The sequence below is a fragment of the Lagenorhynchus albirostris genome, chromosome 1 (assembly GCF_949774975.1).
Source record: "Lagenorhynchus albirostris chromosome 1, mLagAlb1.1, whole genome shotgun sequence".
Taxonomy (NCBI): Eukaryota; Metazoa; Chordata; class Mammalia; order Artiodactyla; family Delphinidae; genus Lagenorhynchus; species Lagenorhynchus albirostris.
Window position 1 is genome coordinate 114365930 of NC_083095.1, and position 12829 is coordinate 114378758.

The following is a 12829-nucleotide window of genomic DNA, read 5'->3' on the forward strand; positions in this document are numbered from 1 at the left end:
AAAATAGAATTTTCCCCCCTATGCTTTATTATATAGTTAGGAAGGCTTATACAGAAGTAAAAACTAATTACAATTCATTTTGCTATTGGGCCATCAATGAGGCAAAAATGTTGTTTTCTGGGTCTTATCTGAAACTGACAAATGAATGCATTAAAAAGAACCAAAACTAAATACTGTTTCTTTTTAGGCAGGTACAAATGAAGAGCCAAAGGAAGTATGTGCTCATGAGATCAAAATTCTTTTATAAGTACTTATATAACACTCATTAAATCAGGTTAGTCACTTGGTCAAATGTTGTGTCAATGAATCATTTTGGAATTAATTAATGAAAACTGAATTATATATTTTAAGAATATTGTGGCAGACTGTAAGATGAATAGCCCTGCATAAATTATGCTTCCATCTCTCCATACCTGTGGGCAGTCTCTTCCCACACTAAGTCTGGGCTTGCCTACATGATTCGTTTTGCCAGTGGGATGTTAGCAAATGTGAATCAGGCAGAGGTCTGCAAAGCTTTGTATGTGGGGCTTCTTTCCTCTCTCCCGGATTTTGGAATTCTCCCACTGTTTTTATGCCACCCACACCCTGTTGAAACCCTGAGATGATCAGAGCCTCATGAGTGACCTCAGGAGACACCAAAAGAAGAACTGCCCAGCTGATCCCACTCCAAACTGCTGACTCAGAGAGTGTGAGAAAATAAAATGGCTGAGTTTTAGAGTGGTTTGTTAGGGAGCAGTAGATAATGGATAAAACACAAAATTGTATTGCTGGGAGGTACTTATTATTACTTTCCAGGCTGTTCAGTGACTAGGAAATCATTACTTAGTGGGGCACCCGCTTAATGAAAAATATGAATATGCAACTATCAAAACTCCAGCTTCTGTTACCATTTGTTTATTTTACAACTACAAAAGTGTTATATTGATTACATCCACGTAAGTGACCTTAAAGTGTATTCTCTTAATTGGGTAAATATTCCCCTTAAAAGGTAAAATGTATGTGGAAGTGCCTGGCACTGTAAAGTGTTTAGAATATGTAGCTGGAAAACAAATTTCCTTCTCAAAATCCTTCTTAAGCTTTTAATTGCCTGGAAAACAGTTCTTAGCATGTATGTCTGAATTTAAAAAGTATCAAAATCAACTATAATTCAATAAGAAGTTAAAAGAAGTATCAAAATCATGAAATTATACTGTTTATGTGATGGTCCATCCAAACACTGGCATATGAGACCTGTCCAAATGAAAGATTCCAAAATTTAAAAAGGGCATATTATAACAGCATGAAGTAAGAATGTTAAATTCTAGAATACAGTTTTTCTCAGCCAAAATAAAATTGGTATTAAACAATTTAAATTCAGTGTTCCTAAGCCCTAAGCAGCTTTTCCCTGTACTGAAGTGGACCCTACTATTCATATGGGTCAATTTATTTGAATGTGGACCATTTTAGTAGCTGTACAAAGGTCTTCTCCATTAAACCAGGTCTTCCTCCAGTGTTTGCTACTCCAGTGCAAGACATACAACCGCTGGAAATCTAGTAATTATCTATAACAATTCTCACTTCCTTACCTTCTCTCTCCCTCCCTTAGTGACCAAGTCCTGTTAATTTTACCTCCTTACTGTCTTTCAACCACCCTCTTCTTTCCATCTCACTCCTTGCCACCCTAACCCGGGCTTATCATTCTCTTTCCTGGACTGCAACAATTACTCCTAGTCTCCTTGCATTACTCTTACCCCTACTCCTCCTCTACCAAACCTCTTCTATTCACAATACTCAGAGTGATTTTTCTGAAGTGTGAAATCAGGCTCATGCTTAAAGTATGTTGATGGCTTCCCAACGTCCTTTGAACAAAACTAAAATTCTTAATCATTTGTTACTTCATAAACATAAATTCAAAACAAACTCTAGATCCCTCTTTCCCTTTGTTTCCTTATCATTAATAACCTTACTTTTCATGCCCTTGGGTAAATTATGATCATATATACCTTCTCGGTGTAGGACCTGCCACTCTCCTGCAATCCAGGCCTTCCTGGATGCATACAAGATAGTGTAGCGTGTCACAACCGTCTCTGGGCCATCAGGAGGTTTCCAAGAAACCAGGGCAGTGTCATCCTCTATCAATGTCACTTTCACTCCAACTGGTGGGCCTGCTGGTGCTGTGCACACATGTAGAAAATATTGTATTATTAGGAGAAAATGGTCATTAAGTACTCAAATACCTGGACAGGCACAGATAAGAGTTTAAAAAACTAGAAACTACTATAAAAACATCTCAAAATCACATCTTTTACAGCTCATTAGTGACAATATCAAAATAAGATTTTTCTCTTCTTTATCTGAAAACTCATTTCATTTTTATAATGTTTAAAACATTAAAAATATATAAAGGAGGTGGTAGATTCCTAGATGAGGAACTACTAAGTCAAAGGTTGTCAGCATTTTTAGGGCTCTTTACATTGTTTTGCCACATGGACAACTAGAAAGGTTTACAGTTCCACCAGGGCACCTGTGCATTACTCACTCTATTAGGTACTGAAGCTAAACTACATTTCTTACTAAAATGCATAGAATGTATATTTAATCTGATCTAGGAAGCCACTCAAAAAATACTTCTGAGACTGAAACGTTCAGTTACTCACCAAACCGTTGTGAATCAGTGAGTTTATAGAACAGACTTTACCTTATATCTACCTTACCTTATATCTTATCTACCTTTACCTTATATCTATCTTAGACTAATACCTTATATTTACGAAAGGTAGTGAAGTCCTGGGATTTTAGTGGAGCCCATGTTCAATATGAGCTAAAGGTGTGAAGAGCTGGTTTTGGGCACTACCTCACATATGGAATATTGCCAAAACCATAGCAAAACAGCCCAATGCTCACTTAAATAAGTATCCTTTGTTTTCTCTCAGCATCATTAAAATAGAGCTGCAATCTACACCTTCACCATCATTCTAGAGAGAAGGAAATGCATGGAGAGATATACCGTGTTCTTGGATTGGAAGAATTAATACTGTGAAAATGACTATACTACCCAAAGCAATCCACAGATTCAATGCAATCCCTATCAAATTACCAATGGCATATTTCACAGAATTACAACAAAAAATTTTACAATTTGTATGGAAACACAAAAGACCCCAAATAGCCAAACTGATCTTGAGAAAGAAAAATGGAGCTGGAGGAATCAGGTTCCCTGACTTCAGACTATACTACAAAGCTACAGTAATTAAGACAGCATGGTACTGGCATAAAAATGGAAATATAAATCAATGGAACAAGATAGAAAGCCCAGAGATAAACCCACACACCTATGTTCACCTAATCTATGACAAAGGAGGCAAGAATATACAATGGAGAACAGTCTCTTTAAGAAGTGGAGCTGGGAAAACTGGACAGCTACATATAAAAGAATGAAATTAGAACACTCCCTAACACCTAAACACAAAAATAAACTCAAAATGGATTAAAGACCTAAATGTAAGGCCATACACTATCAAACTCTTAGAGGATAACATAGGCAGAACACTCTTTGACATAAATTGCAGCAAGATCTTTTTTGACCCATCTCCTAGAGTAATGAAAATGAAAACAAAAATAAACAAATGGGACCTAATTAAACTTAAAAGCTTTTGCACAGCACAGGAAACCATAAACAAGACGAAAAGACAACCCTCAGAATGGGAGAAGATATTTGCAAACAAGGTAACTGACAAGGGATTAATATCCAAAGTATACAAACAGCTCATGCAGCTCAATATCAAAAAAACAAAAACAAAAAAAACCACAACCCAATCAAAAAATGGGCAGAAGAACTAAATACACATTCCTCCAAAGAAGACATATGGATGGCCAAGAGGCACATGAAAAAATGCTCAACATTGCTAATTATTAGAGAAGTGCAAATCAAAACTACAATGAGGTTATCACCTCAAACTGGTCAGAATGGCCATATTCAAAAAATCTACAAACAATAAATGCTGGAGAGGGTGTGGAGAAAAGGGAACCCTCTTACACTGTTGGTGGGAATGTAAATTGACATAGCCACTATGGAGAACAGTATGGAGGTTCCTTAAAAAACTAAAAATAGAACTACCATATGACCCAGCAATCCCACTCCTGGGCATATACCTGGAGAAAACCATAACTCAAACAGATACATGCACCACAATGTTCACTGCAGCATTGTTTACAATAGCCAGGACATGGAAGCAACCTAAATGTCCATCAACAGAGGAATGGATAAAGAAGATGTGGTATATATACACAATGGAATATTACTCAGCTATTTAAAGGAATGAAATTGTGCCATTTGCAAAGATGTGGATGGACCTAGAGACTGTCATACAGAGTGAAGTAAGTCAGAAAGAGAAAAACAAATATCGCTTATATATTGAATCTAAAAAAATGATACAGATGAACTTACTTGCAAAGCAGAAATAGAGACACAGATGTAGAGAACAAATGTATGGATACCAGGAGTGGGGGGGAGTTGGATGAATTAGGAGATGGGGACCAACATACATACACTATTGATACTATGTATAGAGTAGATAACTAATGAGAACCTACTGTATAGCACAGGGAACTCTACTCAATGCTCTGTGGTGACCTAAATGGGAAGGAAATCCAAGAAAGAGGGGATATACGTATACATACAGCTGATTCACTTTGCTGTACAGCAGAAACTAACAACACTGTAAAGCAACTATACTCCAATAAAAAATAGTTTTTAAAGAAAGGAAATGCAGGTTTAGAGACATGGAATATTTTAGCAACTGCCATTGGTAAGCTACAGAATTGGTGCTCAATCCGGTATCATCTATACTGCACTATGCACAGAATCAAGCTACTGCTCACGTTAGATTCTAATGTGGGCTCCTAACGTCATTAAATATGTTACCCACTTTCTTCCATTTTAAATTACTTGGGTGCAGCCTTGCACAGCACACCTGTTCTTAGAAAATGTAGCACCCCCTAAAGAGACCCTAAATTTAAGCCCACTTGCTTATGCAATACATTGAGAGGAAGAATATTTTTACTGTAATAAAGGAAAAGAAACTTCAAAAGTTAAGAAACAAAATAAATACATACACGTAGACTGGTAGGTGGCAATCAGGGTAGTATCTTCTTCAAAGTGATGTCTGTGTGTGTGTGTGTGTGTGTGTGTGTGTGTGTGTGTGTGTGTAATACATAGATAAAACCCAGATAAAACCCACAGGGGAGCTTCTTTCTTTACCTTCTGGAAGTGTAGAGTGGTAGACAACGGGGCTCCAGGGACTGGAAAGTTGATCCACATGCAGTCGAACAGCAAATTCATATTTGGTGTTTGGTTCTAGACCTTGAACCAACATGTGAGTTTCTGATCTATAATGAGTAATAAAGTAGTTAATGCTGGTAGCACATTGTTTCTAAAAGATTGCCAGTATTTCCAATCAATACAGGTTACTGTTATTTATTACCTCCCTCATTTCCTTTAAAAAAATTTTTTAGATTAAAAAGCAATCTAATTTGATTACTAAAATGCTACATTGGATATTATAGAAATAAGCCTAAAAACTGCCTCTCTGAGAGGAAACTAGGAAATTAACAGTATAGAAATGTCCCAAATCAAAGGGATTTCTTCTGAAATACTGTTAAGTCAAATCACTCTTTTAAAGTATAATGATGGGCATCTTTCTAACTATAACCTAGCAAACAGAATAACTAGCTTTATTTTTTGATGCCAGCATGAAAATTGACTTGTTTCCTTCTTTAAATATGCTAAGTTTAGCTACTTGAAAGTCATCATATTGATAGTTTCTTGTCTAATCTTGTTGCACGAGGCTGGGGAAACAACAACAAAAAAATCATTTATGAAAATTAAATTTCAAAATAAATGCGGTTTTCAGAACTGATTATGGTAAAGATGCAAAATCCCCTGCCCTGACATAAGTAAGATAAGTTCTGAGACAAATGCTTACAGCTGAAGCCCAAGTTGGCCCAAGATAGTAAAGAAGGAAGTGTGAGTGGGGAGGAGAGCAAAGAAAACAACCATTAATAGAAGCTACATACGTTTGAAGGTATAAAACCAAAGAAGCATTCTGCAGGCCAACAGGGTTACAGCGGATGGTGTAGTTAATTATTTGTGCAGTGGTGAACGCAGGCCTCCTCCAGTGCAGGAAGATGGAAGATGAGGTGTTAGCCTTCGCATAGAGATGGTGGGGTGGTGGTGGAGGAGGAACCATGCGATCACGAACAGCTATTGAAAAAGACAATGTTAATTTACCACATGGCGTAACATTTAATGTAGAAAGTGGTAAAATGGTAAAATCATAACACCCCACCCTTTAGGTCTTTCTTCCACCAGAGGTTCATAGTGGTCTAGAGATGTATCATTCAAACCTGAGTGACTCTTCCGTAAGTTAGATAAGGAATCAAATATTATCAATACTTAGAATGTAAGACAGAAGCACAGAGAAGTCAAGCTACCAGCCGAAGACATTCAGAAAGCCAGCAGTAGACTTAAAACTAGACTGACATCCTCTTTAGTAGCAATAAAACCAAACAGCTCTCAGCAGCAATAAAACTGAATAGCAACTGGAATGAAATAATTAGCCTCAAGGTTAAAGGAGATAAAAGAAAACTTAGTATCTGTAGGTATTCAGGGTTATTTTCCCAGTTAAATTTCTTTTTTAAAAAAATTTTATTTAATTAATTAATTTATTTTTGCTGCGTTGGGTCTTCACTGCTGCATGTGGGCTTTCTCTAGTTGCGGGAAGCGGGGGCTACTCTTTGTTGCGGTGCACGGGCTTCTCATTGTGGTGGCTTTTCTTGTTGCAGAGCATGGGCTCTAGGTGCGTGGGCTTCAGTAGTTGTGGCACGCAGGCTGAGTAGCTGTGGCTCGTGAGCTCTAGAGCACAGGCTCAGTAGTTGTGGTGCATGGGCTTGGATGCTCCATGGCACGTGGGATCTTCCCATACCAGGGCTCAAACCTCTGTCCCCTGCATTGGCAGGCAGATTCTTAACCACTGCACCACCAGGGGAGTCCCCACAGTTAAATTTCTAATGGTCTCTTCCTTGCAAAACTAAAATAGGTTCTTATAATTAAATACATCTCACTTAAATATTTACTGAGTACGTACTTGTTCAAGATACTACGTTAGGTATCCTGGAGGATATGAAAGTAATAAAACCACCAAGGTATCCAAGTAGTGATGAGACTTAAATTTAAAGAAGGAAGTAGAGGAAAAAAGAGTATGAGTCGAACACTGTGAAACAAGATACTGTAACTCTTACTTACACACGCATCCTGGAGTACTGACTGTTTGATCTGCCTGGTAGCCATCTTCTATGTTGTTGTAAGCCAGCAATCTCACATGATATTTTCTTCTCGGGTCTATAAAGAAACCAACAGGTAATAATTAGGCCCAGCCCTCTAGATAGGAACAAAGGTTCTACAGCCTTTCTAGATTTTGGTTTAAAAACCTTCTGAATGCATAAGAGCTCTAAGTAAAATGAAAATTTTCTCTCTCCTTGTTCTACACAGTGACTCAGCAGTTCGCCTTATTATGACATTGCTATTGTGACTATCTACCAATTGATAAAATTTTATTTTATTTAACCTTATTTCAAACAATAACATTACCACCACTGTTCTTCCTCCTCTTCCTCAACTGACCAGACATAGATTCTTGATTTTAAAAGGCTTGGGCTGCCTGATGGATTCCTTACAAGTGGTTATGCTACATAGAAGTTTTCTGTTTAGTTATTTGAGGGTAGTTAACTTAAAAGCATGGAAATCAAACTGAGATTGTTTTCCCCCTAAAAGGTAAGAAGAATTACAGTTGTCATTCTTTAGTACCTTTGAAAATGTTTATAACCACGTATTATTTAAGTTTATTTCACCGCGTGCCCTTTTCCACAAACATACATTTTCAGTTGAGAGCTAAATTTATCAAGAAAGATGAGGTGGAGCTCCCTCTACTGGTGTTCATTAACTAACACAATACAGAAACTAAAGTCCATCCCATACATATTAAAACAAAAATTTTTTTCAGGTTTTTGAGGAATTAAGTGGTTACAATTTTAAATAATATACTTTAGAAGATATTCAAGAAGTTTAATGATATAAATACATTTAAATGTAAGTGTTTATGATAACATTTAACTATAAAGTAATACCTGCTTAGGGCAAAAATAAAACTATTCAGAAACAATGTATTCCTTTTTTCTCCCCACAGCTTCATTAAGGTATGGTTGACAAATAAAGCTTGTATATATTTAAGGTATATAACTTGATGTTTGGTATAGGCATACACTGTGAAATGATCACTACAATCAAGTGAATCAGAAGACCCATCACTTCACTAGTTACCATTTGTGTGTGTGTATATGTGTGGTGAAAACATTTAAGATCTACACACTTAGTAAATTTCAAGTATACAATACAGCTTTGATAACTATAGTCATGCTGTACATCAGATCTCCAGAACTTACTCACCTTGCATAACTGAAACTTTGTACCCATCTCCCCATTTCCCCCACTCCTGGCAACCACCATTCTACTTTCTGCTTCTATGAGTTTAACTATTTTAGATTCCATATATAAATGAGATCATGTAGTATTTGTCTTTCTGGCTTATCTCACTTGGCATAATGTCCTCTAGGTTCATTTATGTTGTGCAAATGGCAGGATTTCCCTCTTTTTAAAAGTTGAATAACATTCCATTATATATATGCCCCATTTTCTTTATCCATTCACCTGTTAACAGGCATTTAGGTTGTTTTCACACCTTGTCTACTGTGAATAATGCAATAACTATGGAGGTGCAGATAGCTCTCTGATGTACTGATCTCATTTCCTTTTGAGATATACTCAGAAGTGGGATTGCTGGATCATACGCTAAGTCTATTTCTAATTTTAATGCGTTTCTATATTATACGTCTCTAAATAATAAAAAAACAAACACATAAATAAATCCAAGGGAATTTCACAAAGGAAAGCAATCATCCTTAATAGATATATCAAATGTGAAAAAAAACCCTTACAACAATATAATAATTCTAGATTGAATTCAAACATTTAATATCCAAAAACAAGATGTAAAGTTTATTAAATTCTCTAATGTAATTTAAGAATTCGTATAAATATTTTTGAAACTGATGTATTTTAATATTTAATATTAAAATGCATTAAAAGGATGTCCTAAAATATAAAATTTTTATTTCTATCTGTTTTGACAAAACTACACAGGAAGAAAAATTTATACAACTTAGAACATTTCTGTATTTTCTAGATAGAAAGATGGAAAGACTAACAACATTTGACCGTCTTATAGAAAATGTTTTTTAGATACATTATCTTATTTGAGCATCACAAAACCCTGTAAGATATATGTTATTCCCATTTGATAAACTGTGGTAAAAAGGTGTTAGTAGCATGTCCAATGGCATACAAAGCTGAACCGGGAACTTGTGGCTATTTCTCTGACAAAGTACAGGGCCTTTAAATTTACACAAATACATGTGCCTTTGTCACAGCAAGTATGTCTCCTTATAATGAATTTTAACATAGAAATATTTTCAATTTATAAAGTAATTATCAGGAACACATAACCACATTTGAATTTCATCACTGAAATGATTTCTAACATTCAACACTGCAATTCTAAGATTCAAAAGGTTTCTGTTCAGAACAATAGCTACTTCATTTGAATCTGTTTTCTTCTTTCTTTCCTCTTATTGCTGAACTCATTAGTCAACTGAATCCTGAGTTCCGTATTTCAAATACTCCTTCTGAATGGGTATAAATGAAATTCAACTGGATCTCTGCAGAAGTTCTTCAGACATATTTCTTTATTCTGTCTCTATTCAATTAGAAGAGTACTTTTAGGAAAGCCTCCTGAGTGTGATGAGGTGTTACACCAGGAATTAGGAGATACAGAAAAGGAAGAATGAAACAGAATTTGCCCAAAGTAACTCACATTCTCAGGGAACCAGACACAGATACAGCAAACTCTCGTAGAAAGCTGATTTTGATGAGGGTTATCATTAGAGGTGGAGAGATTAATCTTTTTTCCACTGTGCAATCAATCAATCAATACTTCATAAATACTTCTCTGGAATGGTTATTTTTAGCCCTAAAATTCATTCGTTTTTCCCTTCTTCCTCTTTAAAAAAATGAGCTGCTTACACTAAATTTTAAATCCAGAATTAACCTTTTTGTTGTTGTTGATCAGTCAGAAGCAGCTTACATGTCCTAAGAAGATGAGAGAACAGAGTTGGTTCCTCAACATGGCCAGCACCTGGCTATCACCCACTCAGCACAGACGCCAGCAAGCCCAACACAAGAAGAGGCAGCTCTTCTGACGCCCACCTGGAAATCATCCACGTAGCCAGAGCAACAGTCTCCAATGCTGGGCTCCTTCCCCCTGCTAGTTTATGTGAGGTCAGGAAGAGGCAAACCATCAGGCAGGCAAATAGAGTACACTGGGTACGCGAGATTCCTTTCTATCCACACAAAAAAAGTAAAACATGAACCAGGATAACTGGAAGTTACTTCAGTAGAAAAAAAATAAAATTATAGGACATACTGGTAGGAAAAATAATGTAAAGGAAAGGGAAAAATCCATTCACCTTTGTTCACATGTGATCTACTCTTCATGCTCTATAAAGAATCTATTTAAAACAATAAGAAGTGCCACTACGGATAAAAGCCTTTATACACACATTACATTCTTGTGGCTTCATCAAAGATGTATATATTCTTACGTCTAGTGAGTTGTGAAGTCTGAACAAGTCCTCTGTCCTACATGTTACATTGATTCCCTTTCGTATGGACTCTCTGGTGTCAATTCATGCTTGAACTTATAATAAACATTTCGTCACGCTTAAAAAAAAAAGAGTGCCAGGTTGGGGGCCAAGCTGAGCTGTGGGTCACCTGCGTTTGCCATGTACTCCTCTCTCTTAGGCTTTAAAAATGAGTCCAACTTCAAATTCTAGTCACTGTATTATTTTGGTTTGCGAATCCAGAGAGCCCAGAAAAACCTGGCTCATTATTGTTCATCAATTTGCTAGAAATTCAATTTCATCTACTTTTGTAAATTTAAGAGGGGACCCAAGGACCAGAGCCTTCACATAATGTTAAGATGAGCATTACCAGACAATAAAAGTTAGCAACTAAAAAAGAAAACAGAGAACAGCTGCACAATTAACAAAATTAAGGATACAGAGTAAAAAAATAAAGTTTAGGACCAATATGTTAAGTACAGTTAAATGCACAAATAATGTACCACAGCAAAGTAGCACAAGTCTTAAAACTCTATAGTTCTGCAAAGACCCTCTGATGCGTAAGGGACAAAGCAGACACTCAGGATCAACGCTGTGAAATGCCACAGGGAGCCAGTTCCCAGGGCCTGTTACAGCCTTTCTTGAGTCAAGCACTGCCACGTATGTGGTGCTTGGTTACACAAGACTCAGCTGACTTAGTCTATGTGGTTTAGGGGGAAACCAGCAGAGTCAGGAAGAGCAGCCACAAAGGACAGTGCAAGCCTCCTCAAAACCCAGTGAGGGAAGGAGAATGAGAGAGAGGGGAAAGAGCTGGTCCCAGTTCCTTCAAAACTCAAGACAAGGAGCATAAAAACCACTCCTCAACAGGGCCAATTTTTATTTTTAATTTTTATTATTATTATTATTTTTTGCGGTACGTGGGCCTCTCACTGTTGTGGCCTCTCCTGTTGCGGAGCACAGGCTCCGGATGCGCAGGCTCAGCGGCCATGGCTCACGGGCCCAGCTGCTCCGCAGCATGTGGGATCTTCCCGGACCGGGACATGAACCCGCGTCTCCTGCATCGGCAGGCGGACTTCTCAACCACTATGCCACCAGGGAAGCCCTATTCTTAGTTTTTTAAGGAACTTCCATACTGTTCTCCACAGTGGCTGTATCAATTTACATTCCCTCCAACAGTGCACAAGGGTTCCCTTTTCACTACAACCCTCCCCAGCATTTATTGTTTGTAGATTTTTTGATGATGGCCATTCTGACCAGTGTGAGGTGATACCTCATTGTAGTTCTGATTTGCATTTCTCTAATGATTAGTGAGGTTGAGCATCCTTTCTTGTGTTTGTTGGCAATCTGTATATCTTCTTTGTAGAAATGTCTATTTAGGTGTTCTGCCCATTTTTGGACTGGGTTGTTTCTTTTTTTGATATTGAGCTGCATGAGCTGCTTGTATATTTTGGAGATTAATCCTTTGTCAGTTGCTTCGTTTGCAAACATTTTCTCCCATTCTGAGGGCTGTCTTTTCGTCTTACTTATGGTTTCCTTTGCTGTACAAAAGCCTTGAAGTTTCATTAGGTCCCACTTGTTTATTTTTGTTTTTATTTCCCTTTCTCTAGGAGGTGGGTCAAAAAGGATCTTGCTGTGATTTATGTCATGGAGTGTTCTGCCTATGTTTTCCTTTAAGAGTTTTATAGTGTCTGGCCTTACATTTAGGTCTTTAATCCATTTTAAGTTTATTTTTGTATATGGTGTTAGGGAGTGTTGTAATTTCATTCTTTTAAATGTAGCTATACAGTTTTCCCAGCACCATTTATTGAAGAGGCTGTCCTTTCTCCATTGTATATTCTTGCCTCCTTTATCAAAGATAAGGTGACCACATGTGCGTGGGTTTATCTCTGGGCTTTCTATCCTGTTCCATTGATCTATATTTCTGTTTTTGTGCCAATACCATACTGTCTTGATTATTGTAGCTTTGTAGTATAGTCTGAAGTCAGGGAGCCTGATTCCTCCAGCTCCGTTTTTAGTTCTCAAGATTGCTTTGGCTATTCGGCGTCTTTTGTGTTTCCAT

General features: G+C 37.1%; 1 protein-coding gene across 1 annotated transcript in view; it reads right to left on the reverse strand.

Annotated features, from left to right (window-relative positions):
• Positions 1-12829, reverse strand: part of PRTG (protogenin) — a 127491-nt gene that overhangs the window by 11825 nt on the left and 102837 nt on the right. Inside the window, exons 12-15 of the mRNA XM_060164427.1 lie at positions 7283-7378; positions 6055-6241; positions 5240-5367; positions 1983-2153 (exon numbers count right to left, since the gene is read on the reverse strand). Of these exons, the coding sequence (XP_060020410.1) occupies positions 1983-2153; positions 5240-5367; positions 6055-6241; positions 7283-7378 (582 nt within the window). The remainder of the gene's footprint in view (positions 1-1982; positions 2154-5239; positions 5368-6054; positions 6242-7282; positions 7379-12829) is intronic.